This window comes from Hyposmocoma kahamanoa, unplaced genomic scaffold (genome assembly GCF_003589595.1).
Source record: "Hyposmocoma kahamanoa isolate Upper Pololo Valley unplaced genomic scaffold, ASM358959v1 99879, whole genome shotgun sequence".
Taxonomy (NCBI): Eukaryota; Metazoa; Arthropoda; class Insecta; order Lepidoptera; family Cosmopterigidae; genus Hyposmocoma; species Hyposmocoma kahamanoa.
The window spans coordinates 1,220,142-1,240,120 of NW_020656077.1; the positions used below are offsets into that span (position 1 = coordinate 1,220,142).

Below are 19,979 nucleotides of genomic sequence, written 5' to 3' on the forward strand. Positions count from 1 at the left end.
CTTGTAACGATCACTAAAGAATGCAACTTCGAATGGACGCATAATAGAGGTAGTGTCATCCCGCTGAGTTATGACTAGGACTGATTAGAAGTCGCCTCGGCCACAGTTTAAACGTAAGTTGACACGTCTGCCGCGATGTCACCACGATGGATAGTGGCTACATTATGCCGCAACACGAACCGCCCCTTATTAATTACATCTCTGCTAATAGCCTTGCCTTCAAATGAATAAGCTACATATATATATATATTTATTTATTTATTTCGTTTATTGCATTGTCACACTTATATTAATCTAGGTACAGTAGGTTTTAAATGTACATGTGACACCCTATAAGGGCACAGCAAGTTTGTGAGGGTACCATTATTACAAAATTGTCAAATAATAGTAAAAATAATAATTGCATAAAACTATTATAAAGCTAAATAAATTTGTTCATATAATAGATAACAGATATTGAAACATTTTAAATTACATTTCGTCCTCGAGAAATTCCTTAACACTATAATAATTTTTATTTAATAGAAATTCCTTTAAACGTTTAGAGAAAATTTTAAAGTCTTTCGTTTCTTTTAAATCAGTTGGTATGTGATTATATACTTTGGTTACCATACTTTGAGGTCCTGAACAAACTAATTTTAATTTAGAAAATTGTACTTGTAGCTGATGAAGGTCTCTATTGTTGCGCTTATTCCCGGTTTTTGGAGTAAATGAAGTTGGATGGTTTCTAACAAATTTGCACGACTCGAATATGTATATATCTGTTAAAGTTAATATACCTAGTTTTTTAAAGAGGGGTTTACAAGAGTCTGTCCGTTCACTACTCGTCAGTATCCTAACACACTTTTTCTGTACTACAAATACATCGTTAACGTTAGTTGAGTTTCCCCATATAATGACGCCATAAGATAATCTTGAGTGACAGTATGCATAGTACGCTGCGAGGGCAGATTTAAAGTCAGTAACACGCTTTAAGTGACGTAGGGCGTATGTGAACGATGACAACTTATTTGTCAGATTACGGACGAACGATTTCCAGTCCATGTTTGTGTCGAGGTCTAATCCCAATAGAGTTGCAGTGTCAACAGCAGTTAATTTTTGTTTATTGTAATTATAGTTTAAAGGTAAAGGAATTTTTTGGGAAGGCTTAAATTGAATTAGTTTAGTCTTATTTAGGTTTAATTTTAAGTTATTACATTCAAGCCAATTGTGAATTTTGTCCAATATGAAATCCAGTTTATTATTTAATTCATTAGTGTTAGAACATGGTACAATAACTGATATATCATCCGCGAAGAGAGTACATTGGTCATCCAGTTCATGGGGGAAGTCATTTATGTAGATCAGAAATAATATACATCCCAATACGCTACCCTGTGGGATAGAGCCCTTCATTGATACTTCTTCAGACCTGATATTTTCTATCCTGCCCGTATTAAAGTTAAGTTAAGTTAAGTTATATATATAAATATACTTAATAAATGTTGTTGGGTTTAGGCCCGCTAACGCCTAACCTCTGTCGGGGAGACCTATGGTAGGTAATGGTGTGTTCTGGCTGATAATGATGAAGACTATTTAATAATGGGTTGGCCAAAAAATACGTGCGGTTTTTGCCACATTTTTTTAATATTACTTAGTCTATAGTCATTTTAAAAATAATATTTAACGCGCATTTTAAGAATAGGCGGAAAAGTTTTAAGTTTATAATTCATGAAAAACGCCTAGTACGTTCTGGTGAATTGTAAAAGCATGTTTGTAAATGTATCGTATTTCTGACCGTTTATTGGTAGTCATAATTAGCATGTCATACTGATATGACCAATAAGAATTGTTTGTATTGATGGTCGTATTTAGTCAAAATTAACACCCCGTAGGCATTATTCTTGACTTAAATGATAATAAATATAAAACAAACATCATCTAAGTTTTTCTTTAAATCTCTTTATGCATTTCATCATGTTAATGCTAAACTACACACATCTTCCCAAAGCCGTTAAAAACGACTAAGGTTGGGATGTGTTACCTGATCCTCCGTATTTGCTCAACATTTACAAAATTATTTGAATGGACACAACTTTGACAACAAAAAGACCTAAGAACGACACTTAGAGCTATATTTTATAAGTAAAGATAGGATTTTCTATGAACGGAGAATTCTAAAACCACCCGAAGGATGAGGAAAAATTGCAGATCAACATGGACACTGCACAATTGGTATTTTCATATAGTGACTTCCATCAAACAACACAGTATACATATCTATCTATAGTGTACCTACCCTCAAAATATAAATACCTCATTAAGATAGCAGAACAGTGATTATGTGCATTTAAGCAAAAATATCCTCAAAACTCACAAAAAAGCTTTAGAAGACAACAGACGGAATTCGTGAAAAATGGTGTTTAAATGGCCGGAAGATATCGAAGATAAAACCGAAAATCGAAAATAACGATACACAATTAATTTAACGACTTAAAAAGAATCAATCCTAATAATTCACCCTTTTGATCAGGATCATAAAAATACAGGTTTTTTTTTTTTTTTTCACTTTTCGGTCGGTTCGATTCCCAGATAAGGCAAGCAACTTCTGAAAAACCTTTTATTACAGTATTACTAACTTTAAAAATAAAATAATGTCTCCAAGAAGCAAAATATCCTACCTACAATATTCTTTCCATAGCCGTGGGACATTCAAAGGTTTTTTATCAAATTGTATATTTAGTTGGGAAATTATATTAACCTTTGAGACTTTGTACGTAGATATGCTTTACTCACTGTACTTTTCAATTGATGTTCGTATAGGTATCACGTATACCATGAATAAAACGATGCAGTGTAGGAAGCACGCATATAAACGATGCATACCCATACATAATACGTATTCAAATAGAGAGAAAAATTGGTTTCGTATGATAAAAAACTGAAAAATATCGCCAAAAGATTACTTGATTGTAAATTCCCTAAGCGTATATTTTACACACGCAAAAGTACCTACGCTATATCTATATTTGTTCGCACGTTTTAGCGCAGTGCCCGATTGCACTAAAAGCTTGATACAACTAACAGATAGATATGTTATAATATGATATTCGTATCAGTGTATTAATCTGTATTAGTACTATGATAATAAATAAATAGGGAGGCGGTACTGATGCATTTTAGCATATAATAACAGTTATTAAGTAAATGTATTCCGTAACAGACAAAACACATATTAATACCAGTACAATAATAATGATTAGAATATTATTGTTCACGCATATTATTACGTTTAGTTTGTTGTGTAAACATAATTTTTATTTGGTTTAATGCTTTTTTTATAGAAAGAAAACCTTTTATTTAGAATATATTTTCGGTATAATGTGGTGAACAAATAGGGTTAGTTGTATTTGTTAATACTAGATGGCGTTAGCAATGTTGTATGAATATTCTGAATCATGCTTGTAACATTTCATTTTCCCGCATATATTTAGAGAATACCAGTGATCAGCAGTGTAAGGATTTTTAGGACTCAAGAGTAGGTACGAATGTAAAATCTGTAACTGTAGTTATTTTTTAAAACCTCAAGTCTCTTGAAACGGCTTTCTTATCGTCAAAAGAAAAAGCTTTTGTGCTACGATTTCAAAAAATTCGAACACATTCATTAAACTTTACAGACAAACCATGTGTTCCATTGGTTTATATGAGATTTGTTTTGTGTATTTACTGAGGCGGTATAATTTAGACCCAAAAATAGTAGTCACCCGGCTATGTTTATTTGAGAGGATCAAAGTTTACACAAGTAACTTACTTATGTACTAGTCTAGAATAATTAAGGTGGGTAAGGTTAAAAAAGTATTTGGGCGTCTTCAAGCACTCATTAGATGCTTATAGAAGCGCTGTTGCAGTCATTTCATACAATAATGAAAAGCGCACCTGCAGCGCCACTATCGTGATATGCAACTAAAAACAAAAATTAAAGAGTTAAGGGGCTTCTTCGAGGGTCTAATTTGAAGCCGTTTGTTGTTGTTGTTGAAGGCGAATTGTGTTTTAGTACCATATAAATAATATTTAAAGTAATAAGTTTATTAATATGACAACGAATACATAAATGTCATTTAGCAAATTACGAATTCATTCAATTGTATTTTAAGTATACTTACTATTGTTAATGAATGACTTTTTTGGGCCAGCAGTAGATATGTTTATAGCTAAACAAAAGTATTTTTTTTACAAGAAGTGCCTAGCAGTGGAACGTATAAGTGGGTGCTCTCTGGTTTCCTCGAAAGTATGTAAAGTGAAAGTACTGCCATCGTGCCCATTTCTGCCGCCAAGCTGTAATGTGAGCATTACTGGGTTCCGGCTTTGAAGGTTAAGGTTGCTGGTGACATTACCGGTACTTGACAACTTATGACTCAGGGTGGTAATGATCAGATCTTTGCGATTTAAAGCTTTAAGTGGAACTGCAACTGTTATGGGCAGGCGTGTCGCTTACCATCAGGCGCACGACTCGGTCGTCCTATCACTTGGTGTAATAAAAAAAGTGTATACTAATTTTTTAATCGCAAAATTAATACTACGTCCTTAGTAAAATTGTGTTTGTGACACACTACAGTCCACTATTACAAAAAGCCACCATTGGTGCTTACACTAAGTATGCTATTCACAACACCAAAATATTTTACTATATTTTATAATAATATATATACCTAGTAAAATATTTTAATATGTCAATTAACCCGAATACCGATTTTCAGCATTAATTTCAGGAATAATATGGGAAATCGCGTGTCTGACTAAATCCCTAGAGACAATCGATTATAACCCGTAACTTCTTTACGTACCTCACGACAACAACCCTCCTATTATTATTATTATTATTATAGATCAATGCAACTTGCGACTGAATAAATTTGCCACTGAATGAGTTAGAAACCCTCCTACATAGTAATGGCTGTTGTATTCTGATTCCAGACTCAACAATGCAAAAATAAGGGCACCACCATGGGTGCATTTGCGAGTTCAATAACGCTGCATAGACCATAGCTAGACCATGTGTCCACCTCCTACACAGCTTGGCAAAGGGCAAGCAAGTCATGGATGAAGGCAGTTCTGGAAACGTGAAAAATTCAACCCTGATACAATTAACCTCCACTTGGCATTAGTATTGAAAGTTATACGAAACATTCGTTAGTTTTATTCATCCCGTTTACATTAAGACAGTTTTGCACAACATAATATGTCGAAATTAGATTTCTTTACCGACGTACGCAACGATGAAATAGTGGTAAGTGTAGTTTTATTAAAATATAATAATCCTTAAAATCAATCGATTTAATAATCATCTTGAAATGTCTCAAATTGCACCGTTTACACTGCGAAAATATATATAATTTAAATTGGATTAAGGTAAAAATATTACTATCTTTCTGTACATAAGTCAGTACGTCAGGTTACATAACTCACAAACTAAAAGATTTAAGACTACAATGAATATGGTTTAAATCAGCACTCAGAATGTCCATACGCCTTAACTCATGCCAGAAATGTACATGTAAATGTCATTTTCGTAAACAATGAAATTCCAAAGTTAAATTACGTTTTAACATAGTCTATGTATTTATTTATTTAAAAAAAAATGAACAACCTAATACAATTAATATTTACATAGTAATATAATAAGTCTCTATTGTATACCAAGGACAATTACAGATTTTATTAATTATCCTTTGATAATTTAGTTGCAAAGGGTAGAATAAATAATATACGTTATGGTAACGTAAATAGTGATTTAAGCAATACTAAATGTTCATCAAAAACAACAGCGAGTAATTTATAAACGAGAAAAAAAACGCTCATGTCGTATTCCGGCAAGTACTTACTTACAGATACAATAGCATTAAACACAATGTAACATCCGTGCGTTAACAAATTAACCTACTTACTTACGCTTATATTAAACACTACTCGTTAAATGCAAAAACAAATCAATTAGATACAATGCAATTAAAAAACAATGTAATATATTAAATATTACACATAACATTAATGGTGTTGCGTTCTCTCCAAAGAGCTAATTTCGCGTGTTGCAAATCTTTACAGGTGCATCTACACTTTGAAATTTTTATGTATTATACATTATTTTACTTCCACTGTCAGCTCCTTTCTTTGATTTCTTTCTTTGATAATTTGTTTGAAAAATAATAAACAATTCGCCACGATAGTGACAAGTGAGATTCGTTTTCATAAGAACGATCCAACTCGGGGAAACAAAAGATCATTTCATTATATAAATACTGTGTTAACAGGTTTGTGGTAATTTAAAATAACTGTGTAATATTCTTGACAATTCTACAAGGGAAGTGAAATGTGAACGTGATTGTAGCAGAAGGCGAAAACAATCGAAGGGAAAGAATTTCCTTTGGGGCCTTCTTTCATTGAATGCTCCAAACCAAACAATAGGAACCAATAATATAATTCACAATAAAGATCTGTAGTAAATTAAATTCTGCTGTACTACTATATATGTATACTACCACTATAAGCCGTGGTAGCTTGACCTACCGTCTCTCAAGCAGAAAGTCGAAGGTTCGAATCCGGCCTCGCACTCCTGAGTTTCTCACAATTTACGTGCAAACTTTAATTTGAAATTTACCATGAGCTTTTCGGTGAAGAAAAAAATCGCCTCGTGATGAAATCTGCACGTTGAAGAAGGTTCACAACCCTCGGAAAATCTGTGGAGTTCCCAATCCGCAATGGGCCAGCGTGACGGACTATGGCCTGAAATCTCGCATAAGAGGAGACCCGTGACTCGGCATGTTTAAATGGGTTGATTATGATGAATTAATATTATGATAACGTGGAATTTGATATATATGACAATGGAAACAGATTTTTATGGTGGTACAAAGTTTGTACCTACAAGCACTCGCAATACATCAACACGTGTATGTGATTCTAATTAGTTAAATTCTAGCTGTCTACGTCCGATCAACCTTGGTTACAAAGAAGTGAGGTCTGCTGAATAATTCCGTAGTTCAATTGGGAGAGTGGTTAACCCCGGTCTGGCAAACTAGGGGTCTAGTCTCTATTTCCGTCCGACATCCGTCCGAAACAATTACTGCCAAATAAGCAATACTTGACTAAATGAAAAGACGCGTGATGCGAATGAAGCTTCATACTGGATACTTGTCTTTTAATTTTGTCGAATATTACTTATTTTACAGTAATTGTTTCGGACAGAGATCGAAAGCGGCCCCCCAGGTTCGAATCCAGCCGGATGGAAGGAATATTTCTTTGCGTTTGTTAGATATTGTATCAATAATAACACCAAACTAGTTTCACAAAAAATATAGATATAATGGTAATAAAACTTAAGTAATATTCGATAAAATAAACATTACATGCATTGCATTTATGTCAACATTTTGCCGTATCCAAAAAGACTGTACCCACTTCGCTGTCGCCAAAGACCTGAGGGAGCTGAATGTGCCAAAATGGTCTGAACTGGCACAAGACCGTAAGAAATGGCGTACTCTGATTCCTCACCGTGACAACACCCAAACTTATAAGTTCTTTACAGCAATTTACTTACGAAGACAGAGAAGTAAATCGATCATAACACTTGCCTTACAATGAAATTGTTTCCGACGAAAGTTGAATTTTATTCAGCTCTTCTAAATATTGTTAGAAGTTAATTGTTCGGAAAGCCGAACAATTAATTTCTGACAATATTTTAATTCAGCTGACATTCTTGAAATGTATAAGAATTTTTTCTTTGTGGCGCAATTTCGTTTAAAACATATTGTAATATTTTCTAAGTGTAATTGCGTAGAATTGAATATATGTTTTAAAGAAAGATTATATATTACAATATTATGCTCCTCTCATACTATACTATATATGTGAACCGTATTCTGCCTCTTCTCCTCCGTAAAAAAAGTCTAAACAGGTAATGGAACTGGCACATATATTATCATGGGGAAACATGATACATTTTATTATACGTAAGTCCATTGCTTATTTATGTCGAAAAACATCCAATTCCAATTTCTTTATAATCGGCACCATCGAAATCCACGATGATTTTGTAATGTCAGGATTAAAAATGACTATGTACGGTAGTTAGTAGAAGTTAATAAAATAAATATGAAAATTATGGTGATACACGCCAACGTCCAGTTGAAGAAAAATACTCGGAAAATTTAATGGATGGAAACATTTCTAATAGCATTTATATCCTGACTTAAAAAAAAATCGCGTTTCGATTGTGGTCTGAGGTTGGTTAAAATCACACAAAGCGCCCGCGGGCACTATATTAATATAATATTAAGTCGCTCTCGTACAACGATAACTCTTCGATTATTCGTTTCAGCAAATATTAATTCTACAAATATGTCCCAGTTTTCATGACACTGAATTTATGGCTTTTCATAAAATTTTCGATTTCATGCGAATGATTGTGGACCTTACAGCACGAAGTAATTTTAACATTCACCGTGGTCGTCGCCAAGAAGTCGTAAACGGCTAAACATAGTTTTGACTGCCTCCATGGTCGACGGTTACTATGCTGGACTACCATACACGTTTCGGGTTCAATTACCGGGCCGGCAGAAATATTTCTATGACCCACTTTTATTTCTCTGGTGAGTTTGGGTGTAATTTGTGGTTGTCTATGTGTAGGTACATGGCACCCGCGATACAGAATTTCCCTAGTGCGGAGCTAAGTGTGTGATGTGATGAGAGCGTGGGTTATTTATTTATTTGTTATTTATTTGAGGGCTTCCCCAATTTAAAGCCACCACGCATTATTCTAGGCCACCTACGTACTATACTAACCTTGAGACGAGAAAGGGCACAACTGCTGTATAAGTACCTTTGTTGTGCCTTTTTTCGTTACGAGAGCAGTATATATTTTAGTAGCATCATCTAGGGAAATACTGCCAGCTTAACAATCACTGCAGTCAAGCAGTAATGTGAGTATTGTTGCTTTTCGGTTTTGAATGGTATGTCTGAGGGTGACGGGCGCAATGGCAGTGCCCTCTAGATCTTTTCGATTTAAAGCACTAAGTGGCACTACAACTGCTATGGACAAGCGTGTCGCTTACCACCTGGCTTCGCTTCGCTTACCAACCGTTGGGTTTTTATTGATGATACCTCGTGACGGGACGATCAAGTCGTGCGTTCATCCCGTCACTAGGTATGCACCCTTCACCTGATTCTCGATCAACCTAGTCATGATTCTCCCTCGAGAACCTGTCTACACAATCGGCTGCCATTTCTGCATTCTGTGTGGCCAACCAATTAGATAGATAAATATTTACTTCCAAAACAACGCTAACATTACATACATACAAATTTTGAACATATTTACTCTAGTCGAGCTGCAGATGGTCATCACATCAAGCGGAATCTTGATTATTATGGAAGCGTATACATTTCCACTATACACCAGTATACATTGTATTTGTGACTTTGTGAGACTATGGTCAAGAACAGCAAGTTTGTTTTATTGTTCGTATTGATATAATTAAGTCTACGTATCACTATTTTTCACGAAAAATTACTGTTCTTCTTAACATAAATTACATTTTCATAAAAATGCTATGATTAACGTCACGTAAGAACGTTAATTTCTTTAAACACATATCTCGGAGACACTCTGGGCCCTTGGTTTGTAATTTTCCCTGACAGCACGTCTTTGCAAAACAGAGATTCTATTCATGACGGCGGCATTCCCAATATAGCTGTTTCTACATCTGAAAATTTTCAAATATTTTGAATCGCATACGTAGCTAAGCCGTTTCGACAACTTATTTATAAGTATGTGGATCCAAGTAACATAACGAGAAGCAGGTTATGAACTGCATAACAAACCATCGAAATTTCACATCGTTTAGGAACATTGGAGCCTATTAACTATAAATTATAAGGAAGTATTATTAGTTAACAAAACTACCTCATGTTTTAGCCCTTCCATGAGGCTAGGTAAGTCATTAATGTAAACTAAAAATAAAAATGAACCTAGAATTGTACGTTGATGGACGCCTATGCTTATTGCGGATCTGAGGTACCCATAACTTGGACCCCTATGAATTAAATCATTAAAATACGATTAAGAAGGTTGAGGTCACGTACCACTAAACTGTAAGACCAAAATTTCCTGACCAAAGTATAAATCCGTCATTTGTGTCTTTCATGCATTAAATATATGTTTCATGAATTTCAACACTAGTATCGGTGATCGAGCGACCCCGAAAGAAAGAGTAACTACTCTTAAACTTAAGAGATTCAAGTTATTCCTTGAAAAAATGTGCCCAAAATTAATTGAGTATAATTTTAAGAAAGTCTGTATTCAAATAGGTTTTGTAATTGGAAGGGTCTGAATTACTGACAGATTCAAAAAGAGGAATAACTTTAACCCAACTCTACAAAACAAAGTACCCAATTAAACTACCCTTGAACTTCAAAATCAAGCGTAGATATCATCTTAAGTCCAATACTCCAACAAAGTGTGAAATGAAGTGTGTATTTCATATAATTTATCTCCTTCATTTGATTTTAAGATGCTTGTTTATTTAATTTATTTATTTTATTGTGCTTGAATGTTTTTTTACTAAATATTCTTTTTTACTGTACTATATCTTTACTCATTTCATTACAACAATGAGTGACCCCGTTAATGTTTTATAAAGCAAAGGACGACAATCGGTAGCTAAATTCCTCAACATCAGGTTCAAGATCGTAACATCGGCAAATAATTAATATCTTCTTAGTTCATTCACATTCACAGAATACAAGACATTATACAGGCGTATAATTTATATTAAGTTCAAAAATAGAATAAAATATTGTTGAAACTTTTATTGTACAACTACTAAACTGAACTAGATAGCAGTAGATCGTAGTTTAGTAGCAGAGAGTTCGTATATGGAGATACCCTTGCCACCTTTCCTAATGACTGCCTCAGTGGCCGAACGGTAACCTTGCTGGACTGCCACGCAGATGTGTGTGTGTCCGTGGCTCCCGCCTGTATATACAGGGTTTGCTTAGTGCGGGACTATGTATTATTATTATTATTTCTGCCGCCAAGCAGTAATGTGAGCATTGTTAGGTTTTGAAGAAGGGTGCTGTTGAAATGACACCTGGGACTTGTCAACTCATGTCTCGGGGTGACGAGCGCAGTGGCAGTGCCCCTCAGACCATTGCGTTTTAAAACTCTGAGTGGCACTGCAACTATTATGACAGGTCTGTCACTCACCACCAGTCTTACGTCTTGTTATCATAAACAAGGTCCCGTCTCTTGGTACGATAAAAATAACAAAATATGCATCGTTGTGAGTTAAATCAATAAATTGTGTTGCATGGAATTTGCGTACATAGTAGTTAATTACTTAATCCGTCTCAAATACCTTTACAATGTAGTCATGCCTTTCTCGAAGCTAAATTACCGTAACGACCAATTTGCTAGTCAAAGGGAGTTTGTAGCAACTCGTATTTCGGGAGACCTGTAGTAAATTGTTGGCAGCATACACTAATGGAGTAATTTCCTCTCGTTTACACCGAAAGGACAGCTGAATGTTGTTTTTAAAGTAAATAAGCATTTAAGTATAGATTATAAACCTAATCCTATTGAGTTGCCAGAAAATGAGCTCAAAGAAATGGTTTCCGAAAAAAAAAATTGGATAATTTGTTACCTCTTCATAACAAAAAAGGAATACACATTTTAATTCAATTAAATAAAAGTTTCATGGGTTGCCTACGTGTCCTGAAGCCAAAGGAGAAGATAACTAATTAGCTGTTAAGTGTGACAGCCTGATGGACAGCCAAGGAGCGGACACATAGAAAATTACAATTTCCTTTTTAATATTGGCACACAAAATAAGGACTTCGTTATGCAAGTAAAGCAAATTCTACGTACACTGTACGAGTGACAGAATAGTCGCAGTCGTGATTTTAAAATACAGTGGCATTAGTCAATATATACATTTTTGTGTAAGATCCAACTAGTAACGTGTTTGTATAAATAATTACAAATGTGTTTATTCTTCACGAACTAACACAGCTTTGCAGTTATATAATTGAGTAACTGATTTACCGTTCTTCATTGCGACGATTCTTCATGGCGTCGGATGTGTTTTTAGTATTTGTTTATGGTTTGAAATATTGATATATTATAAAATGTAAAGGATTGAATTTAGACAGGTAAGCATTGACCTACCAACAATGCAAGTAAGGTATAAAAATAAAAAAAATACTAGAATTTATACTAGGGTTAAATTATATGAATAAAATTGGGTACCCGCGGCAAGGTGCCCAAGATGCTGGTAGCATTCCCTTTGTTTAACTATGCTAATATGTTGGGCATGATCGGGTTTCCCAGGCAGTCTATTAATTTTTTTGTTAAAAAATTAATTTCAGAATACAAAGTTGCACAGGGAGAACTGAAGGTATCATAAAATTTTTATATAGAATACTTGTTAACAAAATTTCAAATGAAGGTATACATACATACATAGAATAATAACGCATAGAATGATAGTTTCATATCAAACGAACTGTCACAAGTGAGGCAAAAATCATGTAGGCGTAAGCAACTTGTGTCTACACTCATCGGCACGCACACAAATATACAAATAATGATGCCATGGAATAACATTTCCCTCATAAGTGGGGAAATTGTATCTTGCTTAACTCAACATTAAGTTAAAGGTGCGTACAGATTTGCTCGATTTTGTCGATCGTTACTGTCGATCCACAATGTCGATCAGGTGCATACAGGTTTTGTCGATCGACAATGTCAAGTAACAAGAATTTTCAAAAATGTATTTTTGGTAATCTTTATGGAAATGGCATTTATATCTGAATATACGATGATGGACACGACTTTTCAAATAAATGCAATATGGGAATCATTTTCGAGGTTTTTGAGTTGCTCATTGCGAATATAGCACTCATTTCTAAATCCAAGATGGCGGGCACGATTTTTCGAATAATGGCAAGTTGGGTATCGTTTTCAAGGTATTTGGGGGTGCTCATTACAAATATAGCATTTATTTCTAAATCCAAGTTGGCGGACACGAGTTTTCAAATACATGCAATATGGGTATCATTTTCGAGGTATTTAGGGGTGCTAATTACAAATATGGCACTCATAATGAGCACCCCCAAATACCTCGTAAACGATACCCAGAATCAAAATAATCTTTGTTTCATAGTTAGGCATTATTACACTTGAAATCATCACATTGGTTAAACTCTACCGCTCATTCGTAAGGCAGATTCCTCCGAGAAGTATGAGCAAGTAACTCTAGGGATTGCTCTTTGTAAGCAACATGTGTACGCATTCAACTTGCAGAAATGGAGGTCAAATGCACAATTACATTAGAATTAAAAAAAATCTGCAGCCATCGCGATATTGCCTATTCTCAAAAAATTACGTATTATAATTATTTTGATACAGAATAGCAAAATTGGGAGAAAGAAATTCGTTACTTTGCAACATTTTCGTGTCTTGTTGTAACGAAATTAATTTTCGGTTTTAGTGAATATTTATAAAAAAATACAAGTTGAAACGCGTTACTTCCTTGTGAAATGTGATGTTAGTATCTATTTTATATTTGTCTGACGTATTTTTACACTCATTTACCGCACATTTCGTCATTTTTTGCTAAAATTCTTAAGCTGTTCGTGGTGCAAGTTGACCTTGAGCACTGACGGTCCGCTCGTGTAGGCCCATTGGGAGCGCTACAATTTGCCTCACTTAGCGTGTGCGGACTAGGTTTCTATGCGTTATTATTCTAAGCATACATATAAAATTTCGTGCTCCAGTATATGTAAAAAGTAAAAACAAGGCCATAGACAAGTATTGCATTTCTTTTGCCATGGTGATAATTTAATAGCTATTATCTATATTTCTTTATTTGTAAATTGATGCCTTTATGCGCAGACAAAATAAAATATCCTAACATAAACTTATAAAATTCTGAGCACAAGAAACATCACTGTCCAAATATGTTGGAATATGTGGAATATATATATGAGCAGGGATGGCCTGATGTTTTACAGTACCTACTATTTTATATTCGAAACATACATTCAGAGTGTAATTTTAGCTATCCAAAGGTCAAATGTTGCCACCTTCTTGGGCACTATGCCCCAGGGTGTGGAGCTCGATGAAATCATCTACCTCTAACTAGATAAGTTGAAAGTAGAAAATGTCTATTTTTTTTCTTGTGTGTTAAGCATAATTTAGTACACTACTTCCTTGGTTGAATGCCATGTAAGTACTACACACACAGAGACATCGTATAATTACGTATTATCTTTGTGTATATTTATATAATAAATTACAATCTTTATTTAATATGTATCGTTAGTGACTCGATAACTCTGAAATGAAGTGTAACTCTAACTTAGCATTGAACAAGCAACAGGCGTTGCAACTAAACCAGACGTCGTCGATTCCTTTAATTATTGTACTATAATTAATAGTGCCTAAGAGTCAGTCACTTCAAAACCGTATGTCTGCCGTCCACTACCTACAACGCGGCTAAGTGACAAATGGTCAAATATCCGATTTAAATAAAAAATAGAGCACAAAATTATCTTTTAAAAACAGTTAAAATTAGTTAACTTGTTTGACTTATCGGAACTTATATTAACTATGCATAGTTGCAATATCATTAAATTTTCTAAAACTTCAATATTCTAAAACTGGGTTCTGGTTTTTTATAATATCAGAAAAAAATATTTTGTCACTTTGCTGTGTTTTAGGTTTTAGTTAGCGGTGACAGATTTATTAAGATAACAGGATATGGTTTACTATATTTTTTTTACACTGTGAAACGTGTCTTCTCAGTCCTACAAAAACATTGTGTGAATCGTAAATCAGAATGATGTATCATTTATTTTTTTAACCCACTTCAAATAATCCAAATGTTCTATAAACGACTGCATTATTTTTGCTATATGATTTAGGTACTAATTGGCGCCCCCGACTTCATCTGCGTAGGATAAGTACTTCGCATGGAATGTACTATACGAATTTTAATAGTTTTATTAAAAATTTTATGTCCTATTTCAGATTTTAATGGGTATTAAGTCGTACGTTTGTGTCCTGCTAATAAGTCCCATCTCTATACCAAAATTCGTCAATATTGGTGCAGCGGTTAAGGCGTGAAAACGTAAAAAACAGAGTTACTTTTGCATTTATAATATTAGTTTGGATAATATACATAATATTGTATCATTTTATAAAATTTGTCATACGGTCAGTACTGTCTTCGCACATTCGATTTTGTATCTGTAAATGTAATATTTATTACGGCATAAAAAATCACAAAGCAAAAAAGTGAGTTGCGAATAACTGGTACAAAAATGTTAAAAGAAAACATGCCAATGTAATATTTAATAAAATAAGTACTTTTATGTTTACTTCGAAATTCGAGTAACTAGGTATTATGTCTTAGAAATTTACAAAGACAACGTGATCACCTTCGAACCTTGGGCCGTTAATTGTCCCTTAACATGGAGCACTGAAATTGGAACCGAAACTGTCAGTTGATGAAAATAAGGTGTAAAATAGGTAGGTAAGGTAGCTCCTTGTGAAAGAGTTCGTCCAAGGAAGTAGGTACTGCCACCTTACCTATTCCTGCCGCCAAGCAGGAATATGAGCATTACTGTGTTCCGGTTTAGAGGGGTAAGAGTGCTGGTGAAGCTACAGGCACACGGAACTCGTCAACTTATGTCTCACGGTGACGGGCGCATTGGCATTGCCCCTAACATTTTCGCGATTTAAGGCTCTGAGTGGCACTGTAACTGTTATAGATAGACGTATCGCTAACCTCCAGGCGCACGATTTGTTTGAATTTGGTTTTCTGCAACTACTTAACTAACTTTGCAAATACTTTTTTTTGTTCATAGACTTGTGGGACTCCCCAATGCTGTAACATTGGGGAGTCCCACAAGTCCCATCGGGAATTGCAACTCCACACCAGGACATAATTTTCATTTTATTATCAAACTTACTAAAACGAATCCTGAAATAAATACTATATTATTATTATTTAATTGATATTTGGGCTTATAATGGAGGGTAGAAATTTTAAAGTAGATCACATAATTGAATTTTTCACAATTCCAAATCTTTATTTTATTTATTGTCTTTTAATTGTATATGTATCACGGTAAGTAAGATTAATTGGAAATTATTAATAATCGTCAATCATTATTAATTATTTCCGAAATTTGAGCTAAAAGTTATAAATTAATTACTTTTACCGGTGATTATTAATAATTAAACCTTAGAATTGATAATTAAAATAAATTTTCTATTTACTTGTTTACAAATAAAATTTCGCTAGGCAGGACACTGGAAACGCAAAGAAAAGACGTTTCCAATTGCAATTACAGTTGTACTGGCGAGTTTTATTACTATTACCGAAGAGAGAGAAAAAAAATTATTTTAGTAAATGACACATTTTATTAAATGACGCATTTCCTTACATTTAAGTTTTAATAAACAGTCGTTAAAACGTGAAACATGCTTCCCCGATTTTTTTTCGAAATGCCGCTTACATCCTTCCTACAAATCACCGACGATACGTACAATTAAGAGTCGTACCCTTGGCATAATAGAGCCAAATGTGATTATACGTCAAAAGTGCTTATATCATAAGAAAGTCATAAAAACATGAACCAAATTATGTATATTCATGAAATTTTAAAACTCCTAAATATGAGTTTTAAAAAAGCATAAAAATTATCGACTATTTTCATTCGTAGAATATTTAAGTTAACGGGTCTCCTGAAAAGTTGTCATTTTACCGATATGGTCTTATTACAGAAAGGGTGCGACACTTTCCTCTCTCCATTTAATTAAACATATTAATTTTCCGATTTCATTAGAATTTGTGATGAAACTTTCACATTCAATAGCTATTAATGAAAATCGTTAAACCTGATTCTTCACCTCACGGTGTTGAACGTTTCGAAACGATTTGCCACATAGTATCGAGAAATTACTTTACGTTGCCTTACCAGTACCTCTACCCTGCGTAGTGATAAGTAAGTATTGTCGCTCGACCGCGAGTATTATTTCTATAGAACATTTTAATAGTCCTTACCGACATATTATAGAGGCGATATAAAAATGCCATGGGATTAACTGACCCCTACTACGAGTTTAGGCTGTTGATAGTCGTTAATGACCGCTTAAATATGCAACAATTTTTGTATGGCAAATTTTACATCCCTGGCGGTCACAAGGATTGAAATTTTCTATATCCAAAAGAACGAGGAGTTGGAGGACATCATGTATGAGCCCAATATTATCCGTAAAATCAAGTTTGCACGACTCCGCTGGCTCGGACACCTCGAAAGGATGCCAGCTCGTAAGGCGGTGAAAAGGGCCTACATGTGACGTCCTATGGTAGTCAACGACTGGCTGGTCGTTCCAAATACCGATGAAGGGACGAAGTCGAGGTTTTCCTCGTGAAGTCGTCAGCGCCCTTCACGCTGAGAATTGGGAGAAGATAGTGCGCGTTTGGGTCTACTAGTATCGGATACCGAGACCCACTTCGGGGCACTGAACCAGCGGAGCAAGTACATCATATAATATAAATATATTACATGGTTACTAATGACGTCTCAGTCTCATAGTAGAGATAATTTACCTCTGGGATGAGTTTACGTAAAATATGCTTATTGTACCCTTATTATACCTCGAGAACTAAGTTTTCTATGGATATGGAAATGGAAGATGTTTTCTTTTACAACCAGTTTATGATCAGTATTTCCTCTGATCAAGAAACTCAAACAGATTAATATGTTTCAATTTATAGAAATAATTTTTCTATTATTTTTTTTATTATTTTCCTATTAATTTAGTAAAAAAGTAGCATTCAGTAGCAGTAGAGCTCCTTGTTCAAAGAGTACATCCAGGGAAATACTGCCAGCTTGTCTATTTCTGCCGCCAAGCAGAATCGTGAGCATTGCTGTGTTTCAGTTTTAAAGGGTGGTGAAATTACAGGCACGAGGGACTTGTCAACTTATGTCTCAGGGTGACAGGCGCAGTGGCGGTCAAACTTTTGCGATTTAAAGCTGTGAGTGGCACTGCAACGTTATGGGCAGGCGTGTCGCTTACCACTATTTCAGGCGCATGACTTGTTCGTCCCGACACCTGGTATTATAAAAAAAGTAACGTATATTGGAATCATTGGAATGTTCTTTGGTAAATTGAAAATAAGGTATTCAAATTAATAACTTTTGAAAATATAAAGAAGAGTGGGGCTGTTTGCATTAATATATTAGAACTATTATATTTGGTTGATGACTTTATCATCTCAGTTAGGGGTGACCAAGTAAAGGTCCCGAACCGGTATATTAAAAAAAATTATATATGCGATTTAGTTCCGAAAAAAATAGTTTCGCATCCAATATACAATATTCGCGAAAATATAAGAAATTGGTAAGTATTTTCTACAAATATTTAACGTGATCGCTAGCAACAACAAACAATGCAACTTATGGTAGGGGTTCCCTAACTTAGTTGGGAAAACTCAGTTTTGCCAGTTCTCCTTTACGAACATCAGTCATTTTCAAATTCCCTTTTATATAATACTTTCAACATGACCTCAAAACAGGATATCCTGTGGTTAACTCACAGAAATGGAATTTAGATTTCTGGGGGTTAGCTGAATGCAACTAACTATATGTACGCCGAGGTCGACCTTTTGTTACGTTTCTTACGACGTTCGCTCTATATATTTGTGTTATTGTTACATTTCAACTTTACATGTCGAAACGGACAAATATAGCGAATAAAACAACTTTACTGTAGACATACGAGTACATACAAAAAGTGTACCTAAGCATTGACAGTTTTCGCTTTTACTACCCTAGTAAAGTTTCCCCTTACTATATATAAAGTAGCAGTCTAAAAATTTTAATCCATGGGATTCACCCCATAGCGATGACAAAAAGTCTATATATAGTAATTGTAACAAAGTAATTGTAACAGCCTCGATTTTTCAAAATAACCTCCATTTACTCTCCATTTAAATAAGTTTCGGCTTTCTATGAAAACAAACGTGACGCTCGAACTTTAGTTGACATTAAATACTTTACATTATATTTTGTTCTTACGATTTATTTATATTTGGATATTACATTAAAAATGTTTTCAAAATAGTCTTAAAATTGATGTAGTCAAAAAAATTACAAATAAATTCCAGTTTATAAAAAAGAGTGGAAATATAAAACAAATTACATTAAACCGATTAGAAGTTTGAGAAAAAATTCGCTGAGGCAAAGTGAGTGGATGGTACTTACCCCATAGTGGTTGCTAGGAAAGTGCTGTAGTGCTTCGGGGCTACACGTTGGCCGTAGAGTGCCGTCGTAGCCGCGTAGCACGCTTTATATTGTTAGGGCGGCACCCTCTTCCACCCCGCCTCTAGGCCGCCCAGTGCATACAGCCTCTCTGCAAACAGATATCACTCGCTTTATTATCATTTAATTATATCCCAACCATTTGTTACCAATTATAAATAAATTTATTTACCTTTATCTTCCTCCTCTTTTCTGACTACCACCTATTGACTTACCTCTTTTAACAATCACGTTATAGGCTACTGACGTCATCACTGAAGGCGCAATGACGTCACAAACAGTATGTATCACTTTCTGGAATTTACTACACTGTCTATCCTTTATTCAGTTTCGTCTTCATATGTAGAAAAACCCTTACGTGCTCTGACCAAAAGTTGTAATGATAACGAATAGTTCTAGATTTTAGATCTTCTTAGGTGACGCTATTTTATTGGTATTTAGGAATGCCATATATGTATATTTGAAAACTTTAGAAAATAATAATCTCAGTACAGAATAGTAAAAAACATTTTCAACAAGGGTGTCAAAACAATCATTTTGACACCCTTAGAGGTGGAATAATTTCTTCAAATTTAAATGGGACCACATCTGAGGTACGCTCTTTCCATCAA

General features: G+C 34.5%; 1 protein-coding gene across 2 annotated transcripts in view; it reads right to left on the bottom strand.

The window, feature by feature from the left end:
* LOC113239447 (myosuppressin-like) overlaps positions 1-19,410 on the bottom strand; it is a 38,932-nt gene extending 19,522 nt beyond the window's left edge. For both annotated transcript variants that reach the window (XM_026476461.1, XM_026476460.1), the window contains exon 1: positions 19,312-19,410. In XM_026476461.1, the coding sequence (XP_026332246.1) occupies positions 19,312-19,316 (5 nt within the window). In that variant the 5' untranslated portion in view covers positions 19,317-19,410. The remainder of the gene's footprint in view (positions 1-19,311) is intronic.
* Between the last annotated feature and the right edge of the window lie 569 nt (positions 19,411-19,979).